Source organism: Megalops cyprinoides, chromosome 11 (genome assembly GCF_013368585.1).
Source record: "Megalops cyprinoides isolate fMegCyp1 chromosome 11, fMegCyp1.pri, whole genome shotgun sequence".
NCBI lineage: Eukaryota > Metazoa > Chordata > Actinopteri > Elopiformes > Megalopidae > Megalops > Megalops cyprinoides.
This window is the reverse complement of record NC_050593.1, coordinates 13,830,854-13,844,816: the sequence shown is the minus strand read 5'-3', so window position 1 is coordinate 13,844,816 and position 13,963 is coordinate 13,830,854. Positions and strand designations below refer to the sequence as shown.

At 38.2% G+C, this 13,963-nt stretch overlaps 1 protein-coding gene across 1 annotated transcript in view; it reads left to right on the top strand.

The window, feature by feature from the left end:
* The window catches only part of LOC118785532 (low-density lipoprotein receptor-related protein 1B-like), a 306,119-nt gene that overhangs the window by 81,134 nt on the left and 211,022 nt on the right, over positions 1–13,963 (top strand). Inside the window, exon 2 of the mRNA XM_036540253.1 lies at positions 13,480–13,617. Coding sequence (XP_036396146.1) covers positions 13,480–13,617 — 138 coding nt within the window. The remainder of the gene's footprint in view (positions 1–13,479; positions 13,618–13,963) is intronic.

The window sequence follows — 13,963 nt, the reverse complement described above, 5'->3', positions numbered from 1 at the left end:
TGATGAGTTGGTAATGTCTTTCAAAGTTAAGGTTAAGTTAAAGTTTACTCTTGTCCCATGCAAGTCCTTGTCTTTACACCAGTATGCAATGTGGGCATGAAGTAGAAAATAACTCACTCATAAAATGTATTCATTCAGAAGAAGCTGTTAAAAGCTGTTAATGGACAATCATTTTATTGATATTAACATTCACAACGGATAGAGAGCCTTTTACCTTTTGTCAAAGGTTTTTCGTGCTTGAAAAAAAGACGGACTCCAGTCTGGATTTTCTGATTGATTTGTAAGACCTCATGCAGCTATAGTTCACCCAAGGCCGATGTTGCCTTTGGAGATGGAGTCATTAAATAGTGCTGAGACTGTGTTTGATGATTGGTTTCAAGTTGCCCCAACTGGCATGGATGTTCATCTCAGAAGCTTCAAGACGCTCAGGGGGAAACTAGAATGCATTTTCAAAGGAACTTCTCCTTGGAGTTTCTGGACCAAACAGCTAACGGTCAAAGAAGTAACATGAACTTGATGAAGAACTCTCAGCTCTCACCTTTTGATATTACTTTATTGAAGGTGTTTTTTCTTTCTTGCTGAGTGGCACATGTTATCAAAAAAATATCTAAGCTGCTGCCTTTCTCACTTTAACAGACCTTTGTTGGGATGTCCACATCTCAATAGAATGTGGTTCTCATTCTGCCAAAGGCTTTTTGCCCTATTGAAACAACCTCCATGGCCAAAATATTCGTTCCATGTTAGATGGCTGGCAATTGTTCACTCTATTGCGAATATGCCAGGACCTTCACCTTTACGTGTTCCCTGGCATAGTATGTACAAAGGTAGAGTTCTTTGTCAAATTGCCTCCTTTGGTAAACTCTTTCTTTTGCGTTCCTGAGTTTTGGAGCAGAATTTGTGGATTTATATTTTCAAAGATACAGGAAGATCAAATACATTCTGAGTCAATCAAGACTACAAAGTAACAACATTATGCCAAAGAGAGCATTGTTAGTTGATATTATGGAATTGATGACAACCTTGTAGCCTCTCATGCAATGAATACAATACTATTGTTGTTATAAATATAACAGTAGACAAGGTGGGGAAATCCATAGTAATTCATTTTGATAGAATGCCACTTGGACTCATCTGTACATTCAATCACTATTGAACATTTAATGATTTAGAAGTGTACTGATGTTTAAGGACTAGATGGGGTAACTGACAATTTACAGTTATAAATAAAAAAAAAATGTTTCTATGTTATATTTTCTAGTTCCAGAAAATCACCGTGTGGCTATAATGGTACATTGTTTAACATTTATCTTGAATTACATTTTAACAGGTTGTAAGTCATGTTACATGTTGAGACTGAATCATCTACTGAAATTGTAATTATATGAAAATTAGAAATGAATACATCAATAATTAAATTTCCCCATTTTAACTACTTGCAATTTTCTGAAGATGAAATCTCATTTCCTGATCTACAATTAATGTATTACTTGCTAGAATTCTATTTTCATTGGCGCTATCTCTAAATGTATTTCCTAATATCTATATTCATGACTAGCTCTAAATACAAATAAGGGATGCAAAAAGGTATCAACAGAATTATCAACATCAGGTTTGTCACTCACAATTATTGAAGTAGCTAGCTAGCTAAGTTAGCTACAATTAGTTGTTACATCATATACTTGTGTACAGGAGCTAGATACTGTTTCGGTATTCAGAGCCTCATCCACCCTTTGAACTTAGTGTGTGCCCCACTGCACTCTCCACAAGGTTATCTGTGCAAACCACGCTCCAAAACCAGAGAACCGGTTAAAGATTAGTAATATTGTTAATGTAGCAATATAGCCTCTGTAGGCCGAAAAATGTCATGGTGCCAGTTTAGTAATGTATTAAACAACAGTCAAGCGCTAAGCTGCTAATTACCTCGTAATCTTAAATTAATTGAGTTTTCAAACCAGCCAGCAAGCAAATAAGAATGATAAAGCATTACTCCTACTTGCTAGCTGTCTTATTTTCTTTTCAGTCAGCTAGGTAAATCATTTACCAACTAGTTTTCTTACCTGATACTAACATCTGACAATGTACTGCATCGCTGTCCTGATATGTAAAAATAGATTAGTTAAATAAACATTGATGTACTGTATGTGATGTAAATAAAGTGGTTAAATGAACATTGTCGGGCCATGGATACCCATTCTTTTCTGTTACACTGCACCAGTTCATATGCATGGTATCCTTCTAGTCCATAACATATAACAACAAAATAAACTGCCACCCCAATAGTTTAGCGTAACCTAGCTTCGTTTTCCAGCTTTGGTAGTCCACATTTATATATTTAAGCTTGTCACCACTGCAATGACACTGAACCCACACAGGAGCACAGCCAAGGCACATGCAATGCTCCAATACCCCAATACACACCCACAACACACATCTGCCACAATTAATTTCCACACTACAAGTCTCACAGTGCAACAGGAAGCAAACACAATCCAAGGTTAGGCATATCTCCTTGATGCCATCTGAGTAACTCATAGGTTCTGAAGTGAGTCCTAGATATAGGTGTGGAGCAATGAGGGAAACTTGGCTGACCTACCCATCCCTGTCCCAGGTAGAATGAAGCCCATTCATGCCATGAACGTGGGCTCCAGGTGATTTTTGGCAAGTGACATTTGCCAGTTTTGAACCTCGAGTTGAAGGGCTCAGGCTGCGCTGGAGGCAAGCACTTTTACTTCCTGAGCCACTCAGGAGCCACTATCAATAATTTTAATGCTGAAGCTGTTTTGGTGAATTTTCTGCTGACTTACTCTGACTTACAAAACTTGCATTGTATGCTGAAAGTGTGTGTTTGTGTGTGTGCGTGCATTACATATATAATCAAAGCCTCATTTTAGTTAGTTAGGCTATTTTACTGTCAGGCACCCTTCTGACATGTTTCATGTTAGAATAAATGGCTTGTAAATGTTTACTCCTGGGGAGACTTGTTATCCTCAGGGAGGAGTTTGGGGAGTACTGCACTGAAGGAAGGCCTAATACATCATATAATATACAAATGTTTGCAGTTGTACACATCATTGAACCAAACTCGAGGTGAATGGATGTGTTTTAGGCTTATCTGTCAGAGGAGGGTAGTGAAAGATTTTTTCTTATTTTTATTAGTAGATCCATTGTATTTCAAGGCCATAGATATATAGTATATAACTTTACTTGTTCTTGTGGCAATTTGTTAGGTTGTATTTTCTGGGAAATTTTAATTAGTTGCAGGGGGAGTTCATTTCACCATTTATACTGGTATTTGTTATATGAGCCTGCATATGAAATAATAAATTAATGTTATCCAATTAACCCCTTTCACCTCCACATTGTACTTTTCTTTTCCCCATGTACCATGTAGCCATATACACTGGGGATATGACAAACATGTAGTTTGTCAGGTCCAGTGGAAAAGGTGATATCATTAATATATGCTCCATTATATTGCGGCTGTACATCACTGTCATCAATGGATATGGCTTTATTTATTTTCACAATTATCTCTTCACTCGTAAAATAGCCTCTGTTCATGCTGAATCAATCAGTATAGCCACACTCCCCACTGATTTATATAGCATCGCTCAAGTTTTACCTGTAGTGTATCCAGTCTTTGTATTGCACTGAAAATTCACTTTTAATTTTACCACAGCTTTGTACCACAACAGCAATCTTTCAATTTAATGGCAGTCCCTAACTGATTCCTGTCCTGCGGCTGACGTCTACTTTGTAAGCGGCAAAAAATAACAGAGAAAATAAAGCCTGGTCTACATGCCTCTGTTTGTCAGGCTTTCAGTTGTAGGGCCTGTGAGGGAGAAACGTATGAAAGCATGAAAGTCCAGCTGGAAACTAAATCTCACTGGGAAACAAATATATATTCAGTCCCATACATCTACAATGGTGTGGTTTAGTAGTTGTGTTATTTGTTAGTTTTTTTTTTTCTCCATATTGATGTCTTTCTTTTTCCTGAATGACAGGTTTTAATGAGTGGTCCAATTCACCAAGGTGCTCATTACTTGTGTACTTACTTGAGCTAAAAGTAGCGGTTTCTTCCTTTTTCACTACAGGAGGGAGCGCCAGGATTTTTCTCTTTTTTTTTTACTCTCGGCTATTGTGCGAAAAGTAAAAGCGAAAAAATCACCACCATGTTACATGAAGCCCAAAACAAGAACAAGGTTTTACAAACTGACACATTGACTGTCATGGAAACATCATGTCTTTTTAAAGTACTAAACCCTCTGTTAGCTCCCTGCTGCTTTGACCGGCACTTAATGTCAGCACACACTTTACGCATGTTCACAATGCCAGGTGTATAAACACAGATGAATACCTATACAGTAGAAAGCGGCTGTACATCTACAATGACGTGAAAATGCGGTGATCTTACTCCAGTGCCACAATTCAGACCTGGATATGTTTTTTTTTCAAGCAATATTCCTCTCTTGTAATAACAAAATGGCACATATGCTTTGTATTCAAATGAATTCAAATTAATCTATCTACCACTCAGTACAGCCTGTGATCCAGGTGTCCTTAAATTCGCGCTGTCTGTCCAGTTTTCCCTGACCGCCCTCTGTTTTGCATTATTTCATTTTGCAGTTTTATACTCAGATTTGCTGTTTACCATGTTGTGTTTAGGTCTGCTGTGTCAGTAGACACAGGCAATATGCATATTTAAAAGTGTTTTAATCGTAATTGTTTTACTGGTACATAATTCACAGTGGAACAGGATAGACTAAAAAACATGATTGCATTTGGGTAAAGGCAAAGTGGTTAACTGTTAATTATTGTGGCTATCTTACAAGAGATAAAAGTGACAGATGTCCTGCCTTCCTCCATAAGATCTAAATTAGAAAAAGAATGAAATCATAGTATGACCAAAAAACATGATTAGATTTATTCATACTCCCATGGTCAATATGTTGAAACCGTCAGGGTATGCTTCCTGTGATATTTTGTGAGGTTCAGACACTTTTCAGGAGGTGTTTACTCCACCATGTGGAACTTCTACATGTAGAACCCTCTCATATTACTTGGTTATCCATTTTGAACTTCTGACTTGTTATATCATGCATGTAATGCAGATGTAATATTTATTTTTATATTCCCCTTATCGTTTAAGACTTTGATGCATGGTGCAATCATTGTTTTCATGGATTTTTTTTTTCCAACAATTTCATTCTTGATGGGATGGGATAACAGGTTGCTTGACAAAAATGTCCTTTTAATTTGTTTCTCCCAGTTGAGACAAGGACCAGAACAGGCAAAACATCCATTTCTGTTTTTCACAAAAGGAAATAGAATTCTTTCAAAATGCACTTCACCTGTGAGATAAACCTAGACAGATTTCACGTTTTCTTCATTTTTGATTTTGCCATTAAGTGACAAGGTCAGCTTACTGACAGAGATTTATTTCAGTGTCAGAATCAGTCAGATTCATTTTCAGTTGAAATACTGTTGACAGTTTGACATGCCGTATCAGTCTCATCAAATGATTTTGCATATACATTAATACATTGATCAATCAAACGGCTATAGTTACAACAGATTGATTCTGGTTTTAGATGCCAGATTTACTTTACAGTTTTGCAGTGCAATGGTTTGTTGCCAGATTCACCAGCTGTCGTGTGCCTGGAAATATTCACAGAAACAAAGGCTTTGGAACAGCAGTGGCAAGGCAGAGGATTACAAACCTCAGGACATCAACACTTATGGGGCTGGCGCCAGTCAAGTGGCAACATATGCCGTTTTACTCTGAGCCGTCCTCTCAGGAACACATTTAAGCATCACTGAAGCACGCGCTGAGTGCATGGATCATTCTGTTAAGGAACGCATTTGGTAAAACAGCTTCTTTGATAAATTGGAGTAAAAAACAATATGTTTTGCACAAGCATGTTCTTTCATGAGACATATATGCCTTTGTAAAACACATGCACTCACACATGGCAACTAGGCAATCATACACAATCATACATTGAGTTCCATTGAGTTCCTATGAGGAGTGAAATGGTGTGTGATTCTAGAGGCATTATTGGCTTTATAATCTACAGTTATGTTTTTTTTCTGGTTTTGTTGAAAGTTGTAATAAAGGCAGAAGTTGTAATAAAGCATGTATCCTTCAATGTGACCTGGATATGTGTGTGTGTGTGTGAGCATGTGCACATGTGTCCATTTGTAAATTTGAAGCACTCCGGTATCTTAACCCAGATCCATGCACAGAGCTGCAAATTAATGGGGGTGATTAAGAAAGGATAAAGATGGAGTTCAGAGCCCCAAACCAGTCACTTCCTGTTTGATTAAATCCATATTTCATCCCTGCTGCAGGAGAGTCAGCTGCTCAGTGCCTGCAGGCACTGTGTATGACGGGGTTCATGCTCCTGTAGCTTAGAGCACACAACCGTGCAACCATGGCGGTGTTTCTCACAGGTCCCCCAGGAAGGAAACAGTGTCATCTGAGGTAAATCAAATGGACAGTGAACAAAACAACATAACATCTTACATTACTGCAACGGTTGTCTAATGGAGGGCAGTCTGAACACTTTCAGTCTTTTTTTTGGTTTTGTTTTGTGGTTTCTGTTCAACGACAATGGGTGTAGGTGATGTGACACATATATCGGCTAATATACCTAGTGGGCCAGAATAAAACATTTCAAGGATATTCCAGATTATTGTTCTTTGTTCCAAATCCACAGGTTTAATAAGATATAGAGTTTCTTTTTTTTTACATTGCCCTGTGTATTCCCCAAACAGAATTCTGTTGTTTTGTGCTTGTTTGCTGTGTACTGAAGTGCAGCAGATCAGTTATTGAACTGAAGTATATGACTTGTTTTTTCTTCTCCTCCCTCAATTCAGGATTACAAAGCCTCTGTAGGAAGTACTCATACAGGGTAATTCTATGGCTTAATTTGGGTCTGTTTTGCATGTAGTGACTCATGTAGTTACTTATTTGAAAGTAATCATACACTTAATGGGTAAATTTTATGTATCAAATAATGGCGAAGTGCATATACTAACCAAATAAATATTAATTGATTAAATATTAGCCAAATATTAATTAATAATAGTATTATAATTATTTTATTATTCCTCTGGGGACTACATATATTTGCTTTCTGAGATAAACTTTGAGCCTTGAGATAAACTTCAGCAATCTGCCCCGTGATGAGTACATGTTGTGCGAAGTAACCCAAATATCATAGCATATATCAAATCAGTGTGCTGAAAAGCCTAGCAGTGCATAGGCTGAATTTATCGCAGTGGTAATTTCACGGAATCCCAGTCTTCTGTGGCTTTTGCCAGCATTAAGCCTGAAGATAAACTTTTTTTTTTTTTTTTTGTTAAAGAATTGTGTGTGCGTATGTGTGCTCAAATCAGGAATGTCCATTTATGTATAATTTTTTTATTTGAATTTAATTTTGACAATAACCAGCAGAAAGTGATTGTCTCTGCTACATGTGGATTCAGAGGGAGGAAAAAAAACTGCTTTGCAAGATTGTACAGAATTCAGTAAAAGCCCAGAGTTCCTTCACTCAATTGTATATTCATCCACAGAATTATGCAGAAAGAACCAGGCTTGGGGAAAAAAAAATGCAGAAAAGTAAGTGCAGGTTTGCAGAGAAGGGGAGTTTGATGATTCTATTGAAAATCTATTCATAAATAAGGCTTTAATGCATATCATGGATGCAAAGGAGCTCAGGGGCAGGATAATGAAACTACTTCTCTATGGTGACTTAAAGAAAATGCTAAATACAGAAGACCCTCAGACTGCTTTCTTATACAGCACATGCATTGTGCAGCATAGTGAACTGTATTCTTTTCAAAATATATTACCATGCAGCTCAATGGGCATCTTTGGTATGGGCTATATTATAGGTCTTATTTCAACTATCCCAGTGAAATATGTGCCACTGGGTGATATATAGCCATTTTATTGCACAGTGAGGGATTTTGAATGTGATGTATTAACACTCAATGATTTGGAGAATGTCTTTCATTGTAATGCATGCCCAGCATGGATAAATGACAGCTTCATTTCACTGTGTGTTGATTACATTACTTTGCATGATAAATGCCTTTAATTTTATTCGCTTTGTGATTTATTGCAAGCGTATATATTTAATGCACGGTGCACATATTTGAAATAAAATGTGATTCAACACCTTCATGTTCTTTTTTGATAATCAGACATTGCAGCTGGTCTTGAAGACATTAATTTGTTAACGCAGTAAAAAAAAATGTGCCCATTGACATCTTGAAACACAAATCAGGTGGTGGCTGTATCTTTCAGGTTTAAGGATTGGTCTGGAAGTATAGTTTCTTCAGTTTACCGGTTTATACATTTGGTCATATGTAAACGTAAAGGTGGACATAAAACATTCCCTTAAATACTCCTAATGCAACATGAAGTTGAGTGTACAAATAACAGACAGTGAAGCCTGTGCAATGCTTTAAAGAAGCAGCTATCTTTGACATTTTAGGACAAATCCCAGTGGGCAGTTATGTGAATGCTCTCTGAAAATGGCTGTAGTCATCCGGCTGCAAGAAAACAGAATGTCTAGTCCCAGAAGACATAGCCAGCATAAGAAAATGAAACGGACACAAACAGACAGTAATATTATTTTGCAGCGTAAGTGTCCAATTTTTGGGGTAGTGAGCTAATGTGCATGGAAGTCACTCATGCGCACAGCAGAATTCCAGAATATCTCGTTTTGCCTTGGGCATTGGCTCAATAAAGTCTGCAAATGGGGGAAAAAATACACAAATAACATAGCAGCAAATAACACGCTTGAGCTGAAAACAATGGCTCAGAACAACCTGCCCGACCAAACATCCACTTTGTCTATCAGTGTGTGTCGTTACACACTCATTGGCCCAGTAGCAGCCATGAGCAACTCTTGATTGCTGATTGCAAATGCCCTTCCTCGAGTGATGTCAGAGGTGAACACAATGTCAACATGTCTGTGGAGGGAGATTATGAAACCTCAAGCCCAAATCTCTATTAATATGGGATACCTGTCACCTGCCCTAATCAATGAGGTCAGTCATGCGCAGACCTGCACGTGAATGCTACATTTTGAACTCGGTCCTACAACACTCTCACTCTTCTGTTTTGTTGAATATGTGCTGGCCATAATGAAGTGACAAGACAGGAGTCACCCTTTCATTCATCATAGTCTCATTCCAGCACACCTTGGAATCGCTCACGGGCATGTTCCAAGCAATTGTCAGTTCTGTCTTACACCATGCCATGTCAGGCTTGTTCAGGAAAGCTCCTGTGTATATTAAATTTCCTTTAAAACCCTTAAGGCAAGAGCAAACTAAGCAGGGGTTTCTGGATAAGCGTGGCCTCCCTTGTGTGCTCAGTGCCAGAGACTGGACTGTTTTTGTGCCAAACACATTATTCAAATGCCATCTATGTGAACCTTAAGCATGTTAGTTTGATGTCCACGATGGTGTTTTATGACGCAGGGTAACAATTCTGCTTATTATCCTCGGGCTGGTGTCTTGGAAACCTCTGACCGCTCTCATGGGGACAACCACCTGGATAGGTGGCTTTCATGGGTCACTCTCAGTTGTCTGACATCTCGTCGGGGCTCCTGAGTGGTTGAGACAGTTAATGCACTCATATAATCCTATGGCCTGAGATTGAACCCAGCCGTGTCATCTGCCAAGCCCACAGCAGCGGAACAAATCGGTGTCATTCTGCCAGATTATGGGCGGGGATGTCAGCCAGGATTCCATTGTTCCATACCTCTCAGCACCGTGCAACTTGCTTGGGTGCCTATGAGTTGCACAGATGAGGGAGACATTCTCCATTTGGTGTCTGCTTTCTGTTGCACTGTGGGGCTTGCAATGTGAAAAATAGTCAGAGTTGGTGTGTGGTTGTGTTCATAATATCCTGCGCTAACATGTGAATGTAGAGATGGTCTCAATAAAATGACCCTAATATACAAAATGGCAATCACAAAAGTTGGGTTAAAAGGGGAAAAGTGCAAGGAAAAAAAGAAATTCATCATGCATTCACATTTCTGTGCACATTTGTACACTGTCATCAATGTAAACAGAAATCGGGAAATCCAAATCAGGAGAGTGAACACTTGTTAGGACCTGTGCCCTTGTGATTCAGGAGAGGCGCTGAAGAAGGATGGGACTGTGTCATAGGTTAGAGCTGTCATCATGCCAATTTAGTTACTTGACCAGCATCCAATTACTGAAAATATGTTGGAGCTGACCTATTTTATTTGCCTAATATCACTTACTTTTGCCCTCCTTTCTGAAGGACTTGCCAGCTTTAGTAAAATCCAGATATTAATTTGGTACTGAGCAAAGAGGAGTAATTTCACATCATCTTTCAACTGTTCAAAGGCCATCTGTGTGCTCCGGTATAGCTGCTGAATATTCATTCCTTCTCCTCATCAGATTGAATTAGCCTGTAATCAGTTTGTGTGGTAGAAACCCCATCCTGGTTAAGTTAATCAAGGCCCATGACAGAAACCCATGTGCTTTATATATATATATGACTGTACAAATGCGTTAGGCTGATATGAACAGAGGAGAATTGTGTTACGTTCTCATGGAATGACACCAGAATGGCAGATACCTGGCACAAATGAGCATTTTTAAATGAGCCAGTTTCAAAATGAGATACAGCAATTTCAGATTTAGTTTTTTTAGTTTAGTTTAGTGTTCATAACCTGCATGCATAAATAAGGTGTGCTTTATATAGTATTTAGTTTGATCCATATAGTTGTATTCATTTTAATACAAATCACATGTCTTAAGATCATAATTTACCAAAATAACTGAGACTTATAATTATGTGTGAAGTGTACAATACCATAGCTTAAGTAGTGTGGACCTTGATGTTATTTCCTCTATTTATACATGCACATATAATATTTGTGCTTGAAATAAAGGTCAGTCATGGATTCACAAATAGATTCACACATAGGATTTTTTGAGGAACATTAAAAAGAATGTCTGATTTTGCCAAGCGGTACCAAGTAAAAACTGGAGATGAAAATAACTGCTGTTCAAAGTGATTTGACTGTTCAAAGCTTTTTTTTTTTTTTTTTTTTTTTAATATCACAACGGTTATCTTGCCTAACGAATCATCCCTCTAAATAGGCTGAGGATGACAACCTGGTAAGTGATAGTCCTCTTAACAGCCGTCATAACTTGACTTATTAAAAGAAAACGACATATCCTAATAAGCTCATATGATAATAAGGTTTTAAGATGTGTTAGAAGTGGGTACTCAATCATATGAGAAGAGGACTAGATAGTTACAGTTACATGTGCTGAAAATCTTATGAAAAGTGTCTGACTAATTATATTAATTGATATCAATGTAGCCATGGCACAATGTGACACATGGTGCACTTATTCTGTGTGCAAGAGGTAAATCGCTGTGATCCTGTGACGTTTTTGATGTGTTGCTCGGCTGCTAAGCAGATGTGGGTTACCCAAGTGCCTCATTAATCCTGAACCAGCCACAAATGCTTTTATGTTAATGTGGACCAGAGAGACACCTCATGTCTGTTTGACTGAAGATCAACATGACCAGCACATTGCTCTTTGGTGTTAAGTCCACACAGGGAATATTGTTCCTATCTGCATACACAGAACACTTAATATGTATTTAGCATGTATCTTACTTCACCAAGAATAACATAATAGCAGTGAAGGTTTAAATGAAATGTTAATTGTACTGTAATGCCTTTATTTTTCTGCTGTAATATTTTACCTGGGTATTTTACCTAAGTTCAGTGCTCTGGCACACTTGCCAACAGCCAGGCTGTTAGTCAAACTATAAGTCCCATAGCGCACTACAAGAGGGTAAAATTTCAACTCAAGGCAATGCACATTTTTTACAATTGACAGCTTATTCCGCCCACTTTTTCCTTAAGATAAGATACAAAAGTACAGGTATCAGCCATTGTTTGTTCATTTGTAACTACATATACTTGCTGAAGCTATGCACTATTCATATCCAATAAATATTTACTTTTTTAAGATAAAGCGGTTATTTCTTACCGATAATATATAGTCAGTAGAAATACATTCCATAGAAGCACATGCATAATAAACCACAAAAGGTCAATGCCATTTTTTTTTTCATTTATATTAGTAGTTTTAAGCTAACTGCCTCAGTTAGTCGATCTGTTTTCTAATATTTCAAGAATATGTGTAATTAGCTCCCAAGTAGCCCATTGGTTAAGGCGCTCCCCCTGAATGCAAGCTGAGCTCTATGATCCAGGTTCATTCCAGCCTTGTCATGAAGTGATGATGACTGGGAGCCCAGAGCAAATAGGAGCAAATAGGATTCATTTCGGGTATATATGTCAGCAGGGGAATGCTTGTCTCACAAACGCAATTCCTCAGGCACCTACAAGTTGATCCGATGTAGCACCCATCCTCCAATGAGCAATGAGCGCCCACTCTACTGTAGTGTGCTTTGTGACTTGTAAAGCAAACAGTAGCCATTGGCTGGGTGAAAATGTATGTGTATTGCATTTGTCTAACCTCATTGCTCCTGTGTGAGTGCAGGCTCTGTCTGGCGAGATGGTGAAGTCAGCCTAGTATACGATTAGTGGTTCCGAAGCGAGGTTGGTGAACGAAGCATGGAAATAGAACTGTTTACTTGTATTTGTTTGCTAACTATTAAATTCAAATCAAACCTGTATGAAGCAAGCAAAGGTAATGGTCGTTATACCAAAAAAAGGAGAAACAATTCAGAAACGTACACGTGCCTCAGGGCAGAAATCTGTATGTATTTATTTATTTACTTATGGGGCTCCGTCCTTGTCACGATAAGTGTTGACAAGGCGTGACGACTGCTCTACCCAGCCTAGGCCTTGCATTCACACTGTGCAGTAAGGACCTGTCTTATTTAGAAACATAGAAATTATTCAGATGGAAACTTAATGTTGTTGAAGATATAGGAAACAGATTCCCATTAAACCATTGCAAACAGCTGTTCATCTTCACAGAAATGTGTTGTCATGGGCCATTTCATTCTACCCAGTATTTCAAATAAACTGCAGGGACGCTTGCACCAACTACTGGGGGAAGGAAGCTTTATATAGAGGAGATTCTTAAACCATTTTCACATTTGGTAAATTATAAATAATGCTTGTGCTGAGATCATAAAGTTTTCACAGACATCTAATGGGAAAGCTATGAGGATGTGTGGGTGGTATTCCCTCTCTGATACAAGAAAAGCTGAAGAAAAGAAGCCCGAAATGAAAGAGGATGGAAAATCCTGTCTTCTCAGATAAATAACGGGGAGATAAAGTGGGAAACATTATTGTTATTGTTATTAGTGTTATGTCATGTAAAACACTTACAATTACACTGCAATTTCAAGTGTATTGCATGGACATTTAGTATTAGTGTTAGTGTTAGTATTAGTATTAGCTTGCTAACATGTCCTTCTTTTCCTTTTTCTAGGTACAGGGGAGATGCTGGTGAAATGCCCCCTCAACCACATGCAGTGTGTTGGCACAAGGAAATGCATTCACTTTAATAAACTGTGCAATGGAGCGATAGACTGTGAGGATGGCTATGATGAAGGAATGCACTGTCGAGGTGAGTGCTGTTGACACAGCCATTTATGAACGTGGGATCACTGATGGTAGAGTGAGTATGCCAATGACCTGCAGGAGACATATTGACTGCCATGCATGTCATCTAAACATGTCTTCTACATCTAAACATCTAGTCTAATGAGGATTCCATGTGAAACTGAATGTTAGTGCATATATTGCACATGCTGGCAAATTTGTCATACATCCTCAAATTATTTTCAGACATGCTTTTAGTGACAGAGGTCATATAATGTTTCAGTGAATTATTAATCCTCAAAATATTATGTGTTTTAAAAGAGCCAATACCATGGTTCCTATCCAACCCAGCCACATTGTCTTAAGTCCTC